The sequence below is a fragment of the Xyrauchen texanus genome, chromosome 19 (assembly GCF_025860055.1).
Source record: "Xyrauchen texanus isolate HMW12.3.18 chromosome 19, RBS_HiC_50CHRs, whole genome shotgun sequence".
Taxonomy (NCBI): domain Eukaryota; kingdom Metazoa; phylum Chordata; class Actinopteri; order Cypriniformes; family Catostomidae; genus Xyrauchen; species Xyrauchen texanus.
This window is the reverse complement of record NC_068294.1, coordinates 13578704-13605171: the sequence shown is the minus strand read 5'-3', so window position 1 is coordinate 13605171 and position 26468 is coordinate 13578704. Positions and strand designations below refer to the sequence as shown.

The window sequence follows — 26468 nt, the reverse complement described above, 5'->3', positions numbered from 1 at the left end:
TGGTCCAGTTCTTAATGGCAAAACTGGTCCGATCAAGTATTCAGTGAAAGCAGATGGAAGAATGGAAGCTGCTATAGCGAGCAGCCCCCTCTGTTGGTCAAAATAAACAGCGCATTCTTGTCATGTAATCTAATTCACTATGCAGGCTGTTTAGAACACTTGGGAAAAACAGGGACAATTCCAGGGACAGCTCTAGTTGGGGACACTAAAACCAAAAACTGTCCCTGGAAAATGGGGATGTCTGGTCACCCTACTTTTTATGAGATATTTAACTACGAGCTTGGTGCAAACAAACTGCCAAACCTTTGTGCTATTTTTAATGCCATGAGAACATACAGGGACATTGATATACATATTAAATCATGTACAGTACTGTGCATAATTCTTAGGCACATAAGAAACATATGTCTTAAGAAGGATATTTACATATTTAGCTGTAGTGTGTCAATTGGTAATATACATTTTAGAATCCCAAACATTCCTTCTGCAAATAGAATAGAAGAACAGGGAGACCTGCAACAGATGACATGGCCCCACAGAACATTGAGTCAGTCTGGGATTACATGAGACAAAAGCAATTGAGACAGCCTAAACAGATAGAAGAACTGCTGAGAATTCTCCAAGAAGCTTGGTACATCCTATCTGCCAACAACCAAGAAAAACTGTGTTCAGGTGTCCCAAGGAGAACTGGTGCTATTTTAAAGGCAATTTGATTTTAAAGGCAAAGTTGATCACACCGAATATTGATTTGGCTTTTTTATGTTTACTAGACCTTGGATTATGTTAATTGAAAAATGTAAACAAATTATGGCACTATTTTCGAAGAAATCCTCACTATGCAACATTTTTCACAAGTGCCTAAAACTTTTGCACAGTACTGTACATTAAGACAAAAAACCATAAGAAAACTGTCAAAAACAGACCGGGTTTATGTTTGCAGTACAAAGGTTTCATGAACTGAAAATATTTATTTTTAAGTATATAATTTTCTCTTTAAAAACATACTGTATGTCACTTGGGGTACTCGTTAATTCAAGACAGCCTCAACATCAACCACATTAACAGCTATTTTAAAATCATCTCACCCGTGGCCCCGCCCACTGGTGCACACTTGGCTCATAAACAGAAACGGAGAGAAGGACAAAAGTGAAAGGAGACCCATCTGGACTATTCTGAATTATTTTTGTATACAAATATGTACTACACCGACATCTTTGACTGTTGTCATCTCTCTGGTACGCTTTTAAAAGACGCTGTGTAATTTGCGGTTCATCAGCTGCTGTGGGTCTTGTTGTTTTATTGCTTTAACTGCAAAACAAACGGTTTCGCCTATCAGCGCTATTTTGAATTGTTGGTGTTTGTACACATGCACTACATGGACATATTTGACCATTTTGATTTGTTTCTGGTGATGTGCACCTCAGTGAAGGATGATAAACTGGATGTGTGCGTCTTGTGAAGCAGTCATAAAACAAGTCTTGGTATATGGGACAGTTAAAAACACTATTGGACACGCTGTTGATGTGACACAGCGGCTTGAGTCTGTCAACATCGGGTATGTCAACACAAACTTTCTGAAATGTTTCTTTGTGCTGTTGGCAGTGGTAGTGCCAGCACAAAATGGAACGGGACACCTGTTTGTTTACTGTTGGAGTGACGCGCCGCAATGGACGCTTCCATGGTAGACAGCATCATTGATTATAGCATCCGTGTAGACAGGGTTTGAGTGTTAACAGCTGTGCTTAAGATGAATAGGGTAATATATTCGGATGCAAAGTGTTGGATGTGTGCTAAGTGTAAACCATGAAATGTACCTTTCTAATGGTTTAGTGCATGTTTATTCTCGTCCGATTGTGTTTCAAAAATGGCTGAAATTGGCAAAAGAAACCATTGAAGTTTAGAGGAGCGGAGGCAAAAATCAAGCTTTTCAGAAAGATGGTCAGAGACAGGGTGGAAAATGATCATATATTATACAATTATTACTGTTTTGGTGAAGAAAAATCACTCTGGACCCCACTTGCCCAGCCCACTACCTTTTTGAACAGTTGCCTTCTGGCCAGCGCTTCAGAGCTCTGAGCACCAGAACCATCAGACACAGGAACAGTTTTTTCCCTCAGGCTATCCATTTCATGAACATTTAGATCTGCCCCATTGAGAATAATTATGTGCAATTCACAGCTTAGTCTTTTTATATTATCCAACACATCCTAACTCTTATGCCATTACATTCCCTTGTACTGTAACAGATTAGTATTTCTACTATTTGTAAAATTATTTTTTAATTCTATATTTATATATTTTATTATATTTACACTATATACTACTAATAGAGTATATAGGTGTGCATTTATCAGTATTTTTCAACAGTTTCAAATTAGGATTATCAAATAAGATTTTAAGGACAATTTAGAGACTTTCATTTTCATATTCATTATTATTTGTATTATTATTATTCATTCGTAAGAATTGTATCAGCCAGTAAACATACAGAATTAAGATTTAAGTGTGTGTGTGTGTGTGTGGGTGACGGGGGCGGCATGCACATGGCCACCTTCACACACTGACACACATTACACAGCCAGCAGATGAATGAGGTCGTGGCACTTGATTGCCTCTCATAAAATACGATTCGACAGGGTCAGGCAATACATCACATTGCTAACCTACACCTGCACGAAATGTCAATTAATACAGATCTGCATACATGCAATTAACCCTTTGCACACCCAAGCCTCAAAAAGCAATCTACAAATAGACAGAAATACATCAAGACACAAAAATATGCAAATTTATGACCACATGCAACTCATCTGTCTCTCGGAAATAAGAGTAATGCTAGTCGATCCATCAATTTCTCATATTGTGAAAGCATCCTGATCATATTCGGTGCATCAAGCTAATCTGATGAGCGAGAGCTGGTAGTATTTTGAGAATAGCGCTGCCAGTGAAGGGTCGATACTTACAGGGCTTTTATCAGCTTGGCTGGAGACTCCATGGCCGCCACCGCTAACTAATGGCTTCATAATGGAGGTGCAGAGCCAGGGCGAAATTTAAGCATCCTGCTTGTTCCCACTAATCTTCCCCCGTTGCCCCTCCAGCGAGTCTTCCCCTGTCTCCCTCCCTTTCTCCCCCTCCTGCAGGGGAAGAAGAGGAGAATCTTTCCAAGGGAAGGAGGGGGAGAGAGTATGATTGGCAGAGATGATGGTCTCCTTTCCACGATTCATACAATACGGTCCCCCTCCAAAATATCAATGCTTTTCCTTGCCAGGTGTAAGCAGCATCTATCCGTCCACAAGGTCCACAAAAAGAGGATGAAAAAGAAGAAAGAAAAAAATAATAATAAAACGGGGTGACGTGTGAAAGGATGAGAATTCCAGGCAGATATCACGAAGACAAATCCTCGGTGCTTCAGGTAATTAGGTAAGACTCTCCCACCAATGACGACCGATGGCGACCAATGGCGACTGATGCCGTTTAAAAAAATTAGGTAAGGGAGAGGAAAAAAGGGCAAAAATGGCTGACAGCACTTTCGCTTCCTCCCTGATCCTCTTCCACTATCTCTCTTTCAGTCTACACACATATGGCTTTATGCACCATTAGTCAAGACAGTGAGCATGGAACCAACCTCGTGCATCCAGGCTGTCTTTGTTAAACACTCTGGTTCATTTGTGACCAAAGCAGGGGGTGTGTGAGTGTTTGTGTGTGTGTATGGAAGGGGAGGACGAGAGGGGGGCTTGTGAATAGGAACCTCCTCCCTCCCTCCCTCCCTGATGCTGAAAGAGCAGCCGCTGGTGTCTTCTATACTACACATTTAAACTCGGTGTCTTCTATACTACACATTTGCACTCATACAGTGGCAAGAAAAAGTATGTGAACCCTTTGGAATTAGCTGGTTTTCTGCATAAATTGGTAATAAAATTTGTTCTCATCTTAGACAAGTATAGACAAACACAATTTACTTAAGCTAACAAGTTCCAATGAATCATTAATGTCTACATTTATAGACAGTTTGTCTAACTGTGGATAGATGAATATCTAACCTCTTCAAGATAACATTGAATCCCTTTCCAGCATTATGCAAAGCAACAATTCTTGATCACAGGTCTTCTGATATCTCTTTTTTGCAAGGCATGGTCCACATAACCAGATGCTTCTTGTGAATAGGAAACTCAAAATGTTTGAGTACTTTTTATAAGTCAAAGTAGTTCTAGCCCACACCTACAATTTAGTTTCATTAAATCGATCCCAGGTTTGCCAACTCCTAACTCTAATTAGCTTTTGTTGACGTCACTGTCACATACTTTTTCCAACCTACACTGGGATTGTGTTTGTTAATTATTGTAACTAAAATTAAGACCAAACCAGATTTTAAGACAAAGTTAGACATGCAGGTAATTCTAAAGGGTTTACATACTTTTTCTTGCAACTGTTCATGCAGAGGTAGTTGATGCATAAAATATTTTTTTCACATAACATTTATATGAGTGAGCTTGTTTACAACGATCACACTTATATGCCGACAATGGCATTAAACGGTTTTAATCAGGGTAAGTTCATAAACGGTTTAAGCAAAAACGGATCGACACATGTAGATTTTTGCCCTTTGTCCCGATTTTGTGTTGCATGTAAACACCTTTATCTGTGTTCTTACCAGCTTATTTAATGTGTTCAAGTGTTGTGTGCATGTCTGTTTAGGTCTTGATGCCAAAGGCAGAGAATAACCCAATGTAAATGTGGGTTTCTTGCTTTATCTGTTTTTGGATTAAGCTGATTTGTGATAGTTATCAGTGTATTGCCATGCATAAATGGCTGGGTAAAAATACAGATTTTCGGATTAATCATGATCTTCATTTGAACGATCACAATAGTAATCCTTATATCCAAAGATCAATGTTTTACTTCCACTTTAACGTTTACTTCAGTTTTGGTTGTGTTTATTATTATATCTGTTAAATAAATAGCAGTTGGACATCACAATTTGGGCCCTGTTGTTAATTGCAATCAACAATAACTGTTAACTTGATAATTTATTTGATTAATTGCACAGCTCTACTGCATGCATATTATTTATAAAAAATTAATAATGCAAAATTCCATTTAAAATAGTTTTTGAAGGATCATGTCAAACCACAAGATGTCAACTACCCTTATACACACAAACACACACTCACACAAAAACGGAGATAGGCAAAGTGAGCTCATGACAAAATGAGAAGAAAAGAGCAAGCGATGGGTGAGGCACAGATATGGAATATGGGAAGGGAAGAAGAGAGGATGACAGAGTAGAAAAAGACAATGGGGTGTGTGGGGGGTGGTTTAGAGGAAAAGAGGGATGGAAAGACAAGAGAAATTAAGATGAGCACAGTTAGCCCAGCAAGAGTAATGTGATTATCAAGCACCCCTCAGCACACCACCAAGGCTGCAGTCAGTTGGCATGGCAACCGTAGAGGAGAGCCATTTCCTGGTTGATTTGGGCAGGAGAGCGTGAGAGTGAGTGGAGGGGAAGAAAGAGAGACGGAGAGACGTACGGAGATGGAAGACAGTAGCAGACGACAGAAGCACGGAGCACATGGCGCTCTGACATCCTGTTACTATGACAACACTGCCAATTTATTCCCCCGCCCCCTACAAAACACACACACGCCGGTTACCCCATATGGGTGACTGACGGTCCCACCCACACGCAACCCTTTTGCTTTGTGATGATGTAAGTGAGCTCACCCCCTCACAAACACACACTTTCCCTAAAGGTGTATCGCTCTTTCTGTCAGTAAAAATAAAGACATAAATGTTATAATTCAATCTGTCATTCATCTTTCTATCCAATATAAAACTTTTGCTTTGTTTCATGAATAGGTGAAAATCTGTGAACTCTAGCTGTGAACTGGACAGACACATGATGTGATGAGAATTTAAATAACAAAGAAACATATTAACACGTGATACAGCCTGGGCAGGCTTCCACGTATAATGGCACAGACCAATGTGTATTCAATGTGTTCCTGCTATGACACATTTCATATCATACATCTGAAGTGTAGAAATGAATAAAGTCAAGGCTATTTGACTTGAAAAAGGCAGACTTGGCAGAAAAAATGTTCATGTGTATGGCAAAAGTGCACAAATATACAGTAGCCCACTCAATAATATTTTTAACCTTTAATACATGGTGTCCGCTATAGTGAACCGATCATTATAAATCATTTTAACCATTTAGGGTGTGATGTTACATCCAAACCACAATGGTTAATCATCTTTGACCATACAGATGTAACCAAACCATTAACTATAGACAACTTATAAAAAACAATATAAAAAACATTGCCTAAGAAAATACATTTTTATTCAAATATGTTGTCTGCAGGTAATACAGTTGCATAGGCTTTCATTAAATAAAATAATTATTTAAAATAATTAAATGATAATTGTATGTGATAATGTGTGATACAACGATCAACCTTTTGCTACAGTCTCCAACAGAAACAGCCAGCTTGCATGTTTTATTGTCTGTGCTTACAGGAGTGATGTGGGCGTCAGAAATATTGGAAGGCTTCCAGCTAAGCACTGGGACCAAAACAAGCCCCTGATGACATCACCCCTGAAGATGCAATGCCTGACAAAAACAATCTTAGGTGCTGTCACGTCCCATCGTTAGAGAAACCACCAATCATCAGAGGAAAACAGAGCATCATTACGTCACCGCGGTTACAGTGTCACATCAAGGCCTCAGCATCGCCCACAGTGCATTTCAGGAACAATAATGGCTCATTATGGTAATGCAGAATTTAGGTCACACAGCCTCCACTTCAAGCAAAACCACAAAGGATGTCCACATCTATGCAAACATCTAGACATCTTTCTGATGAATGGAGTGATCAAATATGTTTCCGATTAAGGTACATTGTTTGTGGTTGACTGATATGGGATCTTAAACGGCCAATTCTACTGAGAAGAGATCTAGATGGCCAATACTACATATATAATATTAGAGCTGTCAAAATTAACACGTTAATGCACTCCATAAATTAAAAAAGTTTAACACATTAATTTTTCTTCATCGTAATTAATGCATTTATCGTTAATAAAGTACAAACCAGGGGGCCTGGGTAGCTCAGCAAGTACTGAAGCTGACTACCACCCCTGGAGTTGCAAGTTCGAATCCAGGGTGTGCTAAGTGACTATAGCCAGGTCTCGTAAGCAACCAAATTGGCCAGGTTGCTAGTGAGGGTACAGTCACATGGGGCAACCTCCTCTTGGTCACGATTTGTGGTTCTCACTCTCAATGGGGCGTGTGGTAAGTTGTGCATGGATCACTGAGAGTAGCATGAGTCTCTACATGCGGAGTCTCCACGTGTCATGCACAACGAGCCAGGTGATAAGAAGCACGGATTGACAGTCTCAGAAGCGGAGGCAACTGAGACTTGTCCTCTGCCACCCGGACTGAGGTGAGTAACCGTGCCACCACGAGGACCTACTAATTAGTGGGAATTGGGCATTCCAAATTGGGAGAAAAGGGTATAAAATAAATGAATAAAAAATTAAATTAAAATAAAGCACAAATCAGCAAAAACACTGGTGGGACTAGGGCGGAACCTTTGCGATATGTCTGCCTGGAGCTATTACACTGATATACATGTCACAATTCACTCACAACAGCGATGGGGAAAAGGACCTCTTAACTCTATTTGTATGTACAAAGCAAGACTTGTGACAGAAAGCAAGTACTTTGCAGCCTCTGTAAGATGCAATTTAATTGCCACAGAACACATCAAGTCTTACCTATCATGAAAATGCTTTTTCATGTCTTTTTCATGTGGAGATTAAAGTGCCGTTTGACGCTGGCATTGACGACCAGACACGAATCATGAAAACAGCTTCACAACTGCTGTAGCAAAGTGGCTAGCCACAGTCTGCTGGCTGATTAACCCTTAAATGCATGGTAATTTTCCCAAACACTACGGTTTGAGACCCGGCACTTACATCTATCAAAAATGGATGAACAAAATGCCCAGATAGTGTAAAAGAAAAAAAAAGAAAATTAGAAAACAATAAAATATAATTTTATATATTTTGATTTGATTTGATATTTCAAACCATCACTATATGAAAAAAGTCATTTTTGATCAAATCAAGACAGGCCCCATTTCCAGCAGCCATCACTCCTAACATATCACTCGAGTGCTAAATTGCTAATTTGGTACTAGAAAATATCTTGCCATTATATCAAACACAGTTAAAAGCGATTTGGTTAGTTAAATGAAGCTTAACATTGTCTTTGTGTTTGTTTTTGAGTTGCCACAGTATTCAATAGACTGGCATGTCTTAAGGTCAATATTAGGTAAAAAAATTGCAAAATAGAAACAGCTTTCTCCAGAAACTTGTCAGTAAATCACTGTTTTGAGGAATTAATGAATTAATGTCACATTTATAAAGCGTTTTTTTTTCTGAAACTGCACTCAAAGCACTTTACACAGTGAACAGGGGACTCTCCACAGCCAACACCAGTGTGCAGCATCCACCTGGATGATGTGACAGCAGCCATAGTGCTATAGCATCCCCATCGCTATACAAGGGCAATAGGACACACACAGACTGCAGGGTGAGCACCCCCTGCTGGCCTCCCTAATCCCACTTCCAGAAGCAAACTTAGTTTTCCCCTGGAGGTCTCCCATCCAGGTACTGGCTAGGCTCAAACCTGCTTAACTTCAGTGGGCAATTGGTCTTGAGCTACAGGGTGATATGGCTGCTCTACGCTATTCAATGCTTGAAATTGAAAGCTGAAGCTTTCATACAAAGGTGTACAATACAGTCTTCAAAGACAAAGAACAACTGGCTCTAACAAGGACAGAAAGAGATGTGGAAGGCCTGATTTGCAACTAAACAAGAGGATAAGTACATCAGAGTCTCTAGATTGAGAAATAGATGCCTCACATGTCCTCAGCTGACAGCTTCATTGAATTCTACCCGCTCAACACCAGTTTCAAGTACAACTGTAAAGAGAGGACTCAGGGGTGCAGGACTTATGGGAAGAATTGCAAAGAAAAAGCCTCTTTTGAAGCAGAAAAAAAAGAAAAATGTTAGAGTGGGCAAAGAAACACAGACATTGGACAACAGATAATTGGAAAAGAGTGTTATGGATCTTAACCTTGTTGAGGTTTTGTGGGATCAGCTAGACTGTAAGGTGTGTGAGAAGATCCCGACAAGACAGCCACATCTATGGCAAGTGCTACAGGAAGTGTGGGGTGAAATGTCATCTGAGAATCTAAACAAACTGACATGCAAAGCTGTAATTGCTGCACGTGGAGGATTTGTTTATGAGAACTCTTTGAAGTCGTTTAAGAAGTTCTGACAAAAGTTGTAATAGTAATTTTCACATTATTAATGTCCTGACTATACATTGTGATCAGTTGAATGCCACTTTTCTTTCCATAAGAACAAAATCTGTACATTATTCCAAACTTTTGGCTGACAGTATATATATAATTTCTACATATATTAATACATTACTTGTAAACAACAATACTATCAATTCTGTCAATCAACCAAGCAGACATGGTAATCCCACAAATGCTCAAATACTGACTGATAAATCGGCCTGCCCTGGATGATATATCGGTGTATCACAAGTTACTGTATGTTTTCTAAAACTGGAAATAGTTGCATCTACCGCATCTAAAATTCCTTTACAGCAGATTACATACATCAAATCGATGGTACTTTGTGTAGAATAAGGGCAACCAAAGCTCAATAAGCCAAGACATGCAATAATATGAAACTGGTGCATTATCATAATTGATGAATGCTTTTATCAATGAATCAATCAAAAAAAAGAGAAAACTTGGCAGGTTAGGGAAGTGATGTAGGCAAAATATGTGATGCTTCCTACAAATCACAAGCAGCTTTTCTGAATACAAATTGAGATATTAGTTCCTTTTGATAGCTACTGTAATCCTTCTAATGCTGAAAACACCACAACTGTCAAAGATCCCTCTCCAACATATACACAAGGGAATCAGGATGCGAGGGAGAAAGACAGAGGAAAAACGACAGAGAGGGAGAGACAGACAGATAGGATTAACTTTGACTAGAGCTCTTCTGGATCATTCCTTTCACACCTAACATTTTGAAAATGTGAGTACAGTAGACCTGCACTGCATTATTACTCCTGAAAAATGGGCTTCTATGAAAAAAAAGCAATTGCATGCACAAATTTTAGACAGCCGTGCTAATTCGCCCATATAAAGTTATAAATGTGACTTCTCAGAAATAAAATATACCAATAAATCAATTAACCTGCTTCATTACATTAAAATGTCTATACTGATGGCTATTTTATAGAGTAATTGTTTAGATGACTTGCACAGTAATTAACATGCAGTGTAAGCCAAGGGCTCGTTAAGATCGGGAACAGAGAGCATTGCATGAATAGCAATAAGGACCGCAGCCTTTATACTACGGGAAGGAGAGCAACTTTAAATTACATTGTTGAAGCAATGAGGAAAAGACACCATCTGCTACAGTGATTTTACCATGGGGATAAGAGGTGTTACACATGATTGAAATGGTTATAAATCCACAGAAACTATATTTACATGTATTAATACCAATTTCCACAGTAAACAATTCTTCACTTGAGTACTAGTTGGTTAGCTTGTTAGCTAACTGTAGACTGTTTATGGACATAAACACAGAAATTTAGTGCATTTACATAGATTACAATTGATTTGCAGTCACAAATGTTCATACAACAGCTATTAAACAAGGAATTGAACATAGATTTAGACATTTTAGAGCCAGAACTACCCTATTATAACATTACTTTTGTCTAATATATGACAAAAGCGATACATGTTTAGCATGAGTCTAAATAAAGATCAATCAAATGCAAGGGCATAGATTTGGGTTGCAGCGTGAAGCATTTACACGTTTACATTGATCATGGTATAAATATTGGGGGGCGGGGGTGTTTTGATTATTGGTGGGTTACCTCCCCCATCCCCCCTGGAGTCTATCCCCTTAATCCAATGGACATCATAGGTGAGCATAATGTGAATAAATAGAGTGCCTCAGAAAGCTGTTCACTTCCCACACCACCTGTCTGGGTTCAAAGTGTTCATGTTTCACTAGTGCACCATCAATCCTGCTGACTTCCTGTCAAAACATAGACGCAGGAAGAGGATTTCCTCACCGAAAGAGAGAGCTTGAGTGAATTTCTTCATGAAAGACAGGAGGAAAAGTAGGAAGGGTTGGTCTATAACAATGGTGAAGTGAGATGTGGTGTTCTGCTAATTGAGGAGGGTGTGTGAAGTCAATGTAAAGGAACACAGGGAAGCAAGCCAGTTGTTCCAGAAGTAGGCCAACAGCATTCTAAGGTCTGATTACTACAACAAGTACACATTAAATATATGTCAGTCATGAATTATTCATATTTACTGTACAGCTATATGTAATGCATCCATGTTACATAAAATACTGGGTAGGAGAATTAGGAATTATCCAAATGGGTTACTGTAAGTATGTGCCAATGGGGAAAAAACCCAAAAAGTGTTACACAACATATAATACATGCTTATTAACCCTCTGGGGTCTGAGGGTGTTTTGGGCCCTGGAGAAGTTTTGACATGCCTTGACATTTGTGCTTTTTTCAGTTGCTAAAAAACACATTAACGGCTAAAGTCTGATAACACTGTATTCAGCACAAACTGGACTACAATAATATGTGAGCAACATGTGTATACATGTTTGTATTTCTGAGAAAATGACATCTATGCATGGTTTTTGAAAAAAAAATTTTTTTTAAGTAATTGAAATAAAGCCATATAACACACACTCAACATTTGTCTACAAAACTTTTGAGAACTGGATCTTGTATCCTAGAATTTTTGATACAGAATGATGTGAAACCCATCCCAATCACTCATTCATACAAAACAATATAGTAATTGAACTTTTGTAAGACACTTTTAGTGTTAGAAATGTCATATGCGAGGAGGCGTGAACTATCATGAATATTTATTGTAATTCACACATGAGAGACAAAGACCCCTCCCCTGGGCCTATCAATGAGGAATGTGAGAGAAAGAGAATGAATGTGAGGAGACTTAATGATCAAAATCAAGTTTTAAGTTAAAAGAAGTAATCTGACTATACATTTTCTTTACATAAAGACTTTACTTAATTTTAGACCTACACTACTGTTTAAAAGAAGTCTCTTCTGCTCAACATGGCTGCATTTATTTGATCCAAAGTAAAGAAACATTGATCATTGATCAGAAACATACAGTAAAAAACATTGATATTGTGAACTATTTTCACAATTTAAAAGAACAGTTTTCTATTTAAATATATTGTAAAATGCAATTTGTGGTCAAAGCTGAATTTTCAGCATCATTACTGCAGTCTTCAGTGTCACATGATCCTTCAGAAATCATTATAATATGCTAATTTTCTAATATGGGCATATTTAAAGTGCATTTTACTCATTTAACCTGAACACATATTTGCAAGCACAAGCTTTGTTGATGATAAGGAGGCACCATAAACACTCCATAAAATATAATCTAAACATTCATATTATTTTTATATCATATTACATATCATAATTATATCATACAGCATACAATTTAAATACCTGTTTTGGACAAAACAGCATTTAAATGTAACTAAAACTTGCCTATTAGGATATATTTTAAATTTCAATACACTGAATCCTGGCTGGCAAGTCTGGAAACAGTCCCACTAGTAAAATATGTACATGTTTATATAAAATAGCATGTCAACAAAAGAAAACTAAATTACTTTTCCGAAATTGTATCCTCGGCTGAATCTAGTCTTCAAAATACAAATCAGTTCATCGGAGTCCCGCTCTTCTTCTGAGGAAAATTTTAACTCTTCATCACTATCCAGGAGTTTTCTCACTTGTGTATAGTGCTATCTTTCAAATGCGCCGAAAAGTGAATGAACTTTGTTTTTAAGGCACAGTCGGGGGCGTTTACATTTGATTTGATCGTCTCAGCACATTACCATATGAATAGCGCCCTCTACCCGTGGGTGTGATCACATTAGGGATAATTAGCTGAGCCATGAGAAACTGTACATCGCTTTGTGTCATACAGATTACATTGCAGGAGAATATTTGTTTAAAATTGTAATTGTTTTACTTAAAAGTAGACATTTTAATCTTTAGACATATGTTTCATGTTTGTGTGATAAGTATTCATGGAGTTTCAGGTCATTTTTGTGACGTGTTTCAGATATATGCTCGCAAACCCAGAGACTGCTGACAGCTCACCCTTTTTATTTTCTTTATTTTACAAAAGCACAAGGTTTTGTTATTGTGAGTGTACACAATAACAAAGTAGACCATTTATAGTCTCTAATGATGTCTTACACTTATCTGTACGCACCAAAATGATGGTGAATTTTATGTTGTTTCCGCTGTAATGACGAAAAAATCCAGCAGGACGCGCCGGTGCATCCGTCGACTCCAGAGGGTTAATGAGCTAGTACTATTACATTTACCAATGAACAGTGTGTCATACTGTAAATAGGTACACCGCCTGGCTAAAACAAAGTTGCCGTTTGGATTTAAATAAGCATATACTTATGATCTTATGATTGGATATTTATTGCAGTGATTAATATGTTTCAGCTGTCAACAATTCTTTTAACCCTAACTGATGCACTGTGTAGCTTCTCATTTCTTAAACAACCATGTCAGAAGACGTATCCCGTGGTCGTGGAAAAGATGTTACTGTGTTTCGGAATGGGCAAATTATTGGCCTGCATTAAGCAAAGAACACTAAGGAGATTGCTTTAATTACTGGAATTGGGTTAAGAATAGTCCAACGCATTATTAAACCCTGGAAGGATAGCGATGAACTGTCAGCTTCCTGGAAGAAATGTGGTCAGAATTGTGGTCAAAATTGTGATCAGAGATCCCTAAAATGCTTCGTGATATCACGTTGTAATAAATCGACAGTATAACAGCATTTCCATTAAACACAATGCGACGAGAACTTACAGGATTGGGACAAAACCGCAGCATGGCCACAAGAATGCCACTTGTTAGTGAGGCTACTCAGAAAATAATTACTTCAATTTGCTAGAGAGCACAAAGATTGGACTGTGGGGCAATGGAAAAAGGTCATATGATCTGATTAGTCCAGATTTACCCCATTGCAAAGTGATATGTGCGGTAAGAATGGAAGCGCATGAAGCAATGCACCGTCATGCATAGTGCCCACTGTACAAGCATCTGGAGGCAGTGTTATGATCTAGGCTCAGCAACGTTATGCAGCAATAAAATCAAGTCAACTGAACACCTGAAAGGACTGAATGACCAGGTTATCCCATATCCAATATTTTCTTCCCTGACGGTACGGGCATATTCCAGAATGACAATGACAAGATTAATGGGGCTCAAATTGTGAAAGAATGGTTCAGGGAGCATGAGGAATCATTTTCACACATGAATTGGCCACCAGAGTCCTGACCTTAACCCCACTGAAATTCTTTGGGATGGAGAAGACTTTATGGACTGGTTCGACTTTACCATCATCAACAAAAGATCTCAGCCAAAAATGAATGCAAATAAATGTTGTGACGTTGTGTATGTGAATAATTGGGGGCAGTGGTGGCTCAGTGGTTGAGGCTCAGGGTTACTGACCAGAAGGTCGGGGGTTCAAGCCCCAGCACCACCAAGATGCCACTGTTGGGCCCTTGAGCAAGGCGCTTAACTCCAGGTTGCTCCGGGGGGATTGTCCCTGTAATAACTGCACTGTAAGTCGCTTTGGATAAAAGCGTCTACCAAATGCATAAATGTAAATGTAATAAGCAATGTAAGAATGTTGGTTCTGGTTCCAATTCTACACAACTTGTTACTTAATGTGATTAATGATTCTTGTAGTTCTTTGAAATTAATTTTTCTCTCTCATTCAATGCATACTACAACGCCACAACTAAAAACATTTATTTTACCATGACAGAGAAGAGTATTTCAGTAAAGTGATTTGTCTGCTTTTGGTGGAAGAATGCAGATGTTAACCAAAATCCAACAAAAGAATCAGAATCTAATCGAATCAAGAGCTTGTGAATCAAAAACAAATCAAATTGGGAAACCTATCCATACCCAGTCCAAAAAAACATTCCAGTACTTTTAAAAATCTTGAACTGGTTCTAAATAAGAATAATAGAGCAAAGTTTTGATGTTTACTCCTGACAAAGTAAGTTTCAGATGTAAATGTTAACGTGTAATCCTGAAAGGTCATTAGATAGAACTTTACAGCATACTGGCTGAACTTTCAACTTATCCTATCATGTGCACATAGTAATCTACAACATAAAAGCTGAAGACTGTCTGAAAATGAGTGAGAGAGTGGAAAACGGGATGAAAATAGGCCAAGGAGGAGGAGAAAGAAAAGGTTAAGAGTAAGCGATTCAGCCGGTATAAAGGTTTCTGCAGGGTAGACTGCCTCCTGATGGATAGCTTTCCATTTCAGTCCCGACGTCAAACAGTTATCTACAATTGAAACGTCCATGCAGCTTAAACCATCAGCTTCATCATAACTGTCATAACAGCTGTGATGGAGCTGGTGTCATAACTGTCAACTGCAATTTATGCTAATGGACAGTTTATAATCTACGTTGTGCCAAGCATGAGAGAATATAAATCATTTTTTTTCAACAGTGAAATGCTACAAATATGGGGAAAATTTTTGGTAAAGAATACTTACATTTCTCCACTACAATACATTTGTCAGAGGATGAAGCTCTGGGGGACTGTTTTACTGTTAAATGACAAGTCACAGTTAAAACAGAAATGATATAGAATATTAAAACATGATAGACTGTTTTCATGAGTGCGCAAAGCACAACGCTACGTGATAAGTGTGCGCAACGTCTTATCCTATTTTTGTTAAATCGCTAATTCTATGTGCAATGTTCGTGCAAGTGCAAGTGGACGTGGGTGGGAGTGTTTGCGCTACTGTGGGTGTAGGTACGCAAACTGTGTGTTTTGTATGTAAATTAAGTGCCTTATTAATTTGATATTTTTCCTGAGGAATTGGTCTTCGCACGAAGACGTTTCAATACCACGTCTTAACTCAGCGCAAGGTCCAAATTCAGTTCCTGCAATTGCAGTTTGGATATTCCAACTCTTAAAATATAGTGGAACAATAAATTAAGTCTATCTAAATGCCATAGCCTATCAATTATTATCATTAACTTTATATTTACAATTGTATTTATGATCTCATTTATATTGGTATTTTGGAAGGAAGTTTTTTTTTGGTATTTTTGGTGGAAGTTGAACAGAGCAAAATGTTTGTATTTGGTATGATTATTTTGACCAATTTGTTACTATATATTTCTGTTTCGTTTAAATTGTTATTTGAATTTACAAATATATTGGGTAAAAATGTTTTCGTGTTTCAATAAATGAATGTATTTTTTCAAAATCAAAATGGACCGGTAGAAGTGAAGTGTGTTCCGATACAATCACTGTTAATACTAGCCATGATTTGTGTGCAAGCAGATGAAAATTATTAATAATAATACATTCTCTTTATTTTAATGGAGCATACATCCAAACTCCAAAATTCTATGCCTATAAAAGGAGCATGTCATTGTCAAAGAAACATGCCTGGCATTCATTAATGGACAAAAGAACATTAGTCCATATTTCTATTCTTTTAATTCACTGCATAGAGTCCATTTGCATTATCAACTTCTTATGAATGTACTTTCTTTGTTTATATCGCTTGTGTTTGAGGGAATGGACTAATAGGATGCAGATGCTGGAATAACTGGAGAAGAACCACTGAATTAAATTGTAAATGATTTCACCAAACCCACTTGCGCCTAGACTTAGCGCCTGCTTGCACGAAAATGCAGAATCGTCATGGCCATGCCCATTGATTTTGGAATTATAACTTAAGGCATTATGTTGTGCTTAATATTTGCACTCTTAAAATACAGAACAATATCAAGATTATTGTGAAAAACAAACTTTAAGACAAAATATTTCCTTACAATCCTTATTACATGTGTCCACAGATTACACCTGACATTACACTGACATTATACTACATTATATTGACAGTAAGTAAATCTAATGTTAATTCAGTAACTGCTCTGGGCCTCGTTTCCCAATAACGATTGATCTTAGCGGTTAAGAGCTTTTTCTAAGAGCAATTCTAATTTTTTACTGCCGTGACCGAGCAAGGACATTCTTTAAGTGCTACTTAAGATAGTTGCTGTCCATGTGACAGTGCTGAAATGTATATTGATATATTGATGCTCATCACTGTAACTTCGATACATTCATGCTTAACTTTACAATCATTTGTCATTTATCTCGCTAATATTAGTTTAAAAATATTCTTAAATATTCAACCTAATTAACTACATATTTACAAATTGCTTTACAATAAATTTGTGCAGAACGATGGATGGATGGATGGATGGATGGATGAAAGCTTCCAGGACTCCCAAAATTGATAACGGTGACAGCAATGCTGCATGTGTGGTGCGACAACTTGTAGTGCTGGCGAGAGCGCCTTAGGATGTCAGATAGGAAGAAGGAAGAGGAGAAATGGATGATAAGCCAATATATACTGATGCCATTCATGCAGTTATTTTATTTAATTTAGGCAGTTGTCTGCATTAATCATGCCACCCTCTTTGCGGTTACCAACTAGTCCACAAAAATAACTTAATTTGTTTACTAATTAATCTATTCATCCATTTTAATAGACTATCTATTTTATGCAATTTGTTATTATTTTTATTATTAAGGGTTCAAGCCTGAAGGGCTAGAAAAGGTAACAATAAGTAACAAGTAACACACAATAACAAAGACGGTGATCTGTGAAATATCATCATCATTTATGTAAAATCCTGTGTTTTTCCTGATGCAATGATCTGGTGGAAATTTAAAGAAGCCCCTCTCTCCAATAATCTGTGGAAAACGGGATGTTCCAACCCCACTTCATCTATGTGTTACTGCACCTTAGCGCATCTTTTTAGGTAAGTTAAGCCAATTTCTGTTATTATAAGATGTTTGCAGTGCTTTACGTGCCCTGTAACATATAAATGACATATGGGTGTGTTTCATTGAAGTGATGATCTCTATGCCCGGTTTACCTTCCACTGTGAGAGTTTTGTAGGGATGAAATGTGTAATAAAACAGACTGAACTCAATTTTAAAGTCATTTTTATAAACAATTCTGCTTGTAATGATCCTACTGCATGGCCATCATTATATAAAATTTGAAGTCCCTGTGAAGGCATTAATTATGCCATGTTTTCTCAAAACCTGATATATAACAACAATCGTGCACAGCAAATGATGAAAAAAACACATGAAATCCGATCTGATCGAGACGCATTAAGAAAAATCTGATTTGAATGGGATTCCAAATCAACTATGAATGTGGTTTGGCTGAGGCTTTTAAAAATTAACGGATTTAATGTGTTTTTGTCTAGTTTAGATTATGTATTTGGTGTTTTATGCACACCAGTAAGCAGTTTCATGTGTTACCAATGTACAGAAACTCAAAATCAGTGTACCCAGTTGAGCTGATATTATATTTGTTAAAGTGTTTACATGGTTGATGTTAATTCTGTTGCACCAAACTTGTTTAAAAATAACAATCAGGGTTACATTTAAATAATAATTTTGACCCTGATATAAATTTCACAATAAATCTGAAATAACTTTAATGCTGTTGCTCTGTTACTTTAAACTCTTTTAACTTAATACTTGCAGCTGATGTGGTTTAAATATTAAACCTAGCCTACAATAAAACATGAATGACTTTGTAAGAGAACAGTGAATATGCCGTCAGCCCTCTGTAGGTGTTTAGGGTTTGAGTTAGGGTTCCACAGGATCTTGCCTTTCAAATCAGATTGTTTATGTATTTTTTCATATGTGCTAGGCCCCTTGGATAATTGCCACTTGTGGTTATATTTAGGGGTTCAAGCCTGACGGGCTGAAACCCTATTGCATTTGTTAGGATAATTTTAAGGGGCTCAAGCCCTTGTCTGTAAAAATAAAAATAAATAAAACATAGGTATCCTGATATTAAAGTTTTAGCATGAAGTGTAGATATTTAAAGTGCAGGTATTTAAATTGTATCAGGTGTAATTTTGCATTTGTCCTGCAGGTGTCTGCATAAGTCTATGTGCTTACGATGCTCTTAGCGCTGTACTCCAGAGCACTCGTAAATGTACAAGCATTTTCAAGTACTACTTAAGTTATGATGCTTTTGGGAAACAGTCCGCAAAACTTAGATGAAACGAAAGATGGATTCTATGATCTACTTAGGATTACGATGCTTTTGGAAAATGAGGCCCTGGCAGATTCAGAGAATAATCCTTTAGAATGATTCAAACCAATAACTCAGGAGTTTCTAAATCTTTTTGGTGATCGATCCAATAAAAGACCAGACCCAAAAGAGTGATTTGTTTGTGAATCAGACTACAGTGGTTGCTCTATATGTTTGTTTTTGTGTTAAATACATGTTGTCTTTGTTTTATTTCCTGACACCTGGCCATTTTAACATTTCATTCCATTCAGACTGCAAGCTCTTAACTTGTGGTGCTGTAGATTCAGTATGCACTAGTTTTGTGTTCCTTTTGAAGAGTTTGTACTGTATGTGGAAAAGCTTTAACATTCTGTCTAAGTCCTTGTGATTTACATAAGAAAGGAAGCCAGATGGGTTTAAACTGGCATGATAATACAATTTAAATTTTGGGGTGAAATTTCCCCTTTAGGAATCATGCCAGTCAAAATATTTTCAAAAGCCTTCTCTTATTTTCTTAAAAAAAAAAAATTATAATAACAACTGTTTATGAGACAGTTTGCATGTGTGTGTGTGTGTTTCTAATCGTAAAAAGCTTTTAAAGTGTAGTCCTTTTGAGTCTCAGTGCAGGCAGGTGCAGCAATCACTGAGGACTGCTCTAAATATAGAGCCGACTCATCACAAGAACGCCTGACAAGATTCTCACTCTCTCACTTCTTTCTACTCTCTAACACACACCATCACACTTTCTGTCTCCCAATCGCTTTGTTTCACTCCTCACTGAATCTAATTACCACAAAACAGGTATCAGCTCAGCAGCAGTGAAGTCTACCCATCAGCAATCCTCGTCAGGCCTAGGGCATCAAATAACACAAACTCAAACACATTAACACACATACCTCACTTGTAATTTTTTTGTTGGAGGATGGCAGAGTCCTGCTATTACGGTACACTTACAGTGGTAGTTCTCGCTAAAAAGAAAACTCTGTCATCAATTAGTCATTCTTGTGATATTCAAAAGGAGTTTCTTTCTTCAGTGGAACACAAAAGAAGATGTTGTTGAAAATAAGATGCATTACGTTAGACATAGGGCATAATTCACATTCATAACATCTTTTTTTCTGTACAATGAAAGTAAATGGCAACTAAGGTTAACATTTTGCCTAACATCTTCTGCCTCTAAAGAAAGAAAGTCATACAGGTTTGGAATACATGTGGGCAAGTAAACGAGGATATCATTTTATATCAATGGTGAACCATTCATTTTAAATTAGCCTAGCTACTAAATCCTAAATTGCATTCATTATCTTACAGTTACATTATCTTATGATAAAATCTGAGAGACAAATCTCAGACAAGCATCACTATTGCTGATACTTAAGTTTGTACTACAGATACAACTGATATGCCAAATTGTGTGGCTTAATGAGGAATGGTGTGCTGCAACTTTTATAGAGGTCAATCTTTCACATGGCAGATGATTAAATGGACCAGAGCCTTATCTAGTGTACAGAAAATAGACTGGGGTATGGGACCTTTAGGCAAGCAACCACCTAGCAACAATCCAGAAAACCCTAGCAACCACACTGTAACACAATAAAAACCAAACATTAACGCATCAGCAACTGCATAGCAATGCCTTGGCAACCACCAACAATACCTTAGCAACAGGGAATCAAGTTTTCCGCAGACATGCACCAATTAGAAAGTCTTGCGTCTTAAGTTTAAACATCTAGTTTATCTTACAAGTTATCAGCCAATAAGCAAAGAATTTGTGTAAGTAACCAAGACTGTGCATACTAGAGGCTTATATTTGCAAATCACACTGCAAATCTATTTGAAATACAAGATCACGAACTTGATATCACTGTAGGACCAATACATTAGCAAAAACCTAGAGAGCTGCCTTTCTGTCTACGCGGGATGATATAAAACATCGATATATCGATTATTGATCAGCGTGTTATTTTATCAATGCATTTTTGAGGCATCAATATATTAACATCAGCTGGCATTTAAATTAGAAGCTTAATTTGTGTTTTCACTGTTCAGTGAAATTCATTGTCAGTTGCATTCCATTCAGTGTAGTCTGACATAATAGCTTTGGGAGACCACAAGGGGTCAACATAACATTTCATCAGAAGTTTACACACATCTTAGCCAAATACATTTAAATTCAGTTTTTCACAATTCCTGACATTTAATCGTAGAAAACATTCCCTGTCTTAGGTCAGTTAGGATCACTACTTTATTTTAAGTATGGATGGGCATTCATCAATAATTTGGTATTCGATTATTTAAGCTAATAAAAAAAAAGAATACACAAAAATTATTTTATTTAAATTAAGGTAATTAATGAGAAAGAGATAATGTAAAATGTTTTTTTTAGTCATAAATGTTGCATCATCATTTAAAAAAAGCTTCTAATTACGTCCAAAATGATCTTATATTATGTCCGGTGTTTTTTTTTTTTTATTAAACATTTAAACATGCAATGCATGAAAACAAAAAAGTACAGAACGAAAGCATTTAAGCTCATGCAAAGCGAAGAAAAAGAAACAGCTAATAAAGTAGACTGACACAAAAAACATACAGGACCAATATAAACAATCGGCATATAATAGATATGTTTATTTTGTATCTCATGTCATGTTTTTGTTGAGAAAAACAAGCATATCCAAGTGCTCAGTAAACTATACTCATTTATACACACCATTTTAATTGATGGAATGTCCTGACATTCTTTCTCGGAATCCATGTTTGTAGTTTATAGAAGCATCACTGGGATTTCGTTGCAATGGACGCTACTTTCTGTCAAGTTGGACATAAACGGAGTAAAGTACACCGCTAATACTGCACATTTAAACAGGAACCCAGCTTTCTCGCAGTAAACCACTTTTTGGTGTCCATCTAAACGTACAGACAGAACGGTTTGCACAACAAATGTGATCAACTTGTGTCCAAACTCAAAAGCGCCACCCAGAGTATTCTGTTATAACTGTGAGTTTTAGTTTGTGTGTTCAGGATATAACATGAATCTCACTGCATATTTAGCCAGCAAGGCAAAACTTTGTGAAATTCTAATAGTATTTTTACTTTTCGAATACTTATTGCAAAACAAACCCTTAAGTATTTGGCTACTCGTGCACATCCCTAATTTTAAGAATGCGAAATGTCAGAATAATAGTAGAGAGAATGATTTATTTCAGCTTTTATCACATTACCAGTGGGTCAGAAGTTTGCATACACTTTGTTGGCATTTGTTAGCATTGCCTTTAAATTGTTTAACTTGGGTCAAACATTTTGGGTAGCCTTCCACAAGCTTCTCACAATAAGTTGCTGGAATTCCTCCATTCCTCCAGACAGAACTGGTGTTCTGGAGTCAGGTTTGTAGGCCTTCTTGCTCACACATGCTTTTTCAGTTCTGCCCACAAGTTTTTTATCGGATTAAGGTCAGGACTTTGTGATGGTCACTCCAATACCTTGACTTTGTTGTGCTTAAGCCATTTAGCCACAACTTTGGAGGTATGCTTGGAGTCATTGTCCATATGCAAGACCAAATTATGACAAAGCTTTAACTTCCCTTTAACTTGTTGCTTCAATATATCTGCATAATTTTCCTTCCTCATGATGCCATCTATTTTGTGAAGTGCATCAGTCCCTCCTGCAGCAAAGTACCCCCACAACATGATGCTGCCACCCCCATTCTTCACAGTTGGGATGGTGTTCTTCAGCTTGTAAGCCTCATCCTTTTTCCTCCAAACATAACGATGGTCATTATGGCCAAACACTTACATTTTTGTTTCATCAGACCTGAGGATATTTCTCCAAAAAGTTAAGAACTTTGTCCCCATGTGCAGTGTAGTCTGGCTTTTTTATGGCAGTTTCGGAGCAGTACATTCTTCCTTGCTGAGCAGCCTTTTAGGTTAGGTTGATATAGGACTAATTTTACTGTTGATTTAGATACTTGTTATCCGTTTCCTCCAGCATCTTCACAAGGTCCTTTGCTGTTGTTCTGGGATTGATTTGCAATTTTTGCACCAAATTACGTTCATCTCTAGGAGACAGAATGTGTCTTCTTCCTGAGTGGTATGATGGTTGTGTGGTCCCATGTGGATTATATTAGCGTACTATTGTTTGTACAGATGAATGTGGTACCTTCAGGCATTTGGAAATTGCTCCCATCTTTGTATGATGTCAAGTAAGATCATACAAAGTCCAGAAAGCATAAAAAAGCTAAATCAATATTTGGTGTGGCCACCTTTGCCTTTAAAACAGCCCCAATTCTCCAAGGTACACCTGGACACAAATTGTAACTCGTTGTTGGCAGATGTACCAAGCTTCTTTGAGAATTCACCACAATTCTCCTATATAGTTAGGCTGTCTCAATTGCTTCTGTTTCTTCATTTAAACCCAGACTGACTCAATGTTCAGTGGGGGGCACTGTGGGGCAATGCCATCTGTTGCAGGGCTCCCTGTTCTTCTATTCTATTCTATTTACAAAGTAATGTTTGGGAGTCTAAAAGGTATTTTTCCTATTGACACACTAAAGCTGAAGATATAAATAATCATCTTATGACAAATGTTTTTGTTAAATATCTTAAGTGCCTAAGACTTTTACACAGTACTCTATGTTTATTTATAACTGACATGTTTCTCGCCTCATCCAACTTCTCATTGTTTTTTCACAGAGCTAGTCTGATACATGCCTTAGAACTGGCCAAAGCAAGGTATCTTGGATGCATTATTAAGATGCCTAGCTTTTGGAATAGCCACTGCATCTGGAAATGCACATATGATGCCTTAAACTGCTGATTCAATTGGCAGAGCAGTTAATTTGGTAACATAAATACACACACTCAAAAAATACATCCACACAAATAAGCCATACTGGAATGACCACAATTCCATAATCTCTTATTACACATATAAACAATCCCCACAAACACGTATACAATTTAAGCAGGAATGACACATACACATGCACACAGAAAGACAGAATAAGTACAATACCTGATGCTTAACGCATTCCTGCACAGGAGCAAGTATGAGGAGAGAAGCAGAGATGATAATAGTTATTATCAGACGAAATTATTGAAGAGCAGAGCAGACTCAGAGGAATCCAGCTAACAAGCACTTTGCAAGTCATACTACGGGAGGAGGAGAGGGACACATCCTTTATAAAAGCTCAGCCGCTATTACAAAAACAACAGAGAGTAGTGCACAAAGACTCACACACACATAGCTGATAAATGTGAGGCAGATGTGGAAACAAAAGCACTAAAGCTAAAATAAAAGGGACCTTGGACACTTCAGGTGAATGGAGAGTCAGCTAATTGTGCAACCGAATACAAAAGATTTTGTGACTATAACGTTTAAGGGAAGTCATTTAGTTATTGAACAACTAAGATGCAATGATCAGCCAAGTAAGATATGCAATTGGAAAAAGCTGGTATTCATTTACTAAGTGTGATTATTAAAGACCAGCTGTCCCACAGTCAGGGGCGGATCTAACAGTATGGCAAACGGTGGCAAACGCCACCATAAGAAAAGGCATTGCCACCCCATCTGTCACCCCAGTACAGGTATACAAATGTATGAAATATAAATGTAAGACGTTGACATTGTGTAGGGGTTTATTTATGTCCAACTGCCTCAACTCTCACCAGATGCATAAATAACAACACAGACTGATTGTGTGACTGAATACAGCGGCAGCCAATCACATGAAAGTATACCGGTGGTCAATTGCATGCTAGGTTAAAGAAGCGGCAAATGGAGTCGTGGGTTACAGCAGCAGCCAATCACGTACTTGCTGCTGCAGGAAATGTGCATTGTTTGGGTACTTGCAGGTTTAGGTTTTTTGAGCTTACGTCCTCGACCACAACAACAATATGGACAAATACACGGAGAAAAAAGAGGTAAGAGATTAATGTCTCCCCAAAGTCTTCACTGAATGATTATTCAATATATTGCCATCAGTAAAGACATGTCCTCAGCACTTTCTGAAATAGCTTTTGTCAGGTATGTGTATAATCAAGATGAAACATCTCCAGTCCTTGAATAGGAGTTTCTATTTCTTCCGATCTGTGTATATTTTGACTGGTGATTTGGTGCTGGAATGTATTATATTGAATTTTATGATAAATGCTCATTGTGGCTTTTATCAGTATCGTTTAGTGTCAGCAGTAATTTTCTGCAGCTCACGCTCTTTTCAAGGATATAGAAAAGAAAAACATGTCCCCCATTGGACATCTCAGCCATATTGTTTGTGTGTATGTAGAGCGTGTGTTTTGCCCTTCTCTCCCTCTCTCTTAATCGCTCTCATATATGGGGTAACCAGGTTAGCTGATTATTAATGGGGAGCACCGGAACGCAGTGTTTCCTTCCTCTATAAACTGAGTGTTCCATTGCTGGGTTGTTTGATGTGAGATGGGTGTTCATGAGCTGTGCCATCTTGGTCACTGATGCTCTCGTGCAGATTCCCGTTGCTGCTGTGGAGAGTTTGTGGGTGTCGCTGTCTGAACATCGGAGTTAGACGTTTTTTAAAATACAGAACGGTCAATAAATGTGTTTACTCTCGTCTCCCCGCATCTTTTATTGCATTTTACTTTTAAAGTGTAACACCCATCCACAGACATACATAGATCTTTGTTTATTACAATAAAACTACGTTATATTTGGGTGAATTAGAAACCAGAATGCAAAAAGTAACCACTAGACCAATCAGTCATGTTCTTGATTATATTGCTGATCTATGTGTTCATCTATAGACAAACAAAATCCCAAGACTGATAGTTACAGATGTAGAGATGAAATGACCATATTATGTGAAATTTATATTTGAGTGCTTGAATCGGTCATTAAGAATGACCGTTTATCCAAATAAGTGATTTAAAAGAATTTTATTGTGCATACAATTCTTAATATTCATGAGATTTGCAGCACTGCCGCCCAAAGTACAGTTTTCCAAGAGTTTATTTTTATTTAGAACAAACTTTTTATTAATGTTCCCTTTCAAATGGCTTATTCTAGCTGTTACAATAGGCCTACAGGATATTAATAGCAGAATAACATTGGATATTAATGCACACTCCATCCATGGGTACACTTATCAAAATAAAACAATTTGTCCTGCATAATGTGAAGTTTATTCCAGATGGC

At 37.5% G+C, this 26468-nt stretch overlaps 1 protein-coding gene across 4 annotated transcripts in view; it reads right to left on the bottom strand.

The window, feature by feature from the left end:
• Nucleotides 1–26468, bottom strand: part of LOC127660197 (rap guanine nucleotide exchange factor 2-like) — a 154701-nt gene that overhangs the window by 48703 nt on the left and 79530 nt on the right. For 2 of the 4 annotated variants that reach the window (XM_052150318.1, XM_052150316.1), the window contains exon 7: nt 24318–24335. The exons of the other annotated variants lie outside the window; for them this stretch is intronic. In XM_052150318.1, the coding sequence (XP_052006278.1) occupies nt 24318–24335 (18 nt within the window). The remainder of the gene's footprint in view (nt 1–24317; nt 24336–26468) is intronic. 4 annotated transcript variants of the gene reach the window in all.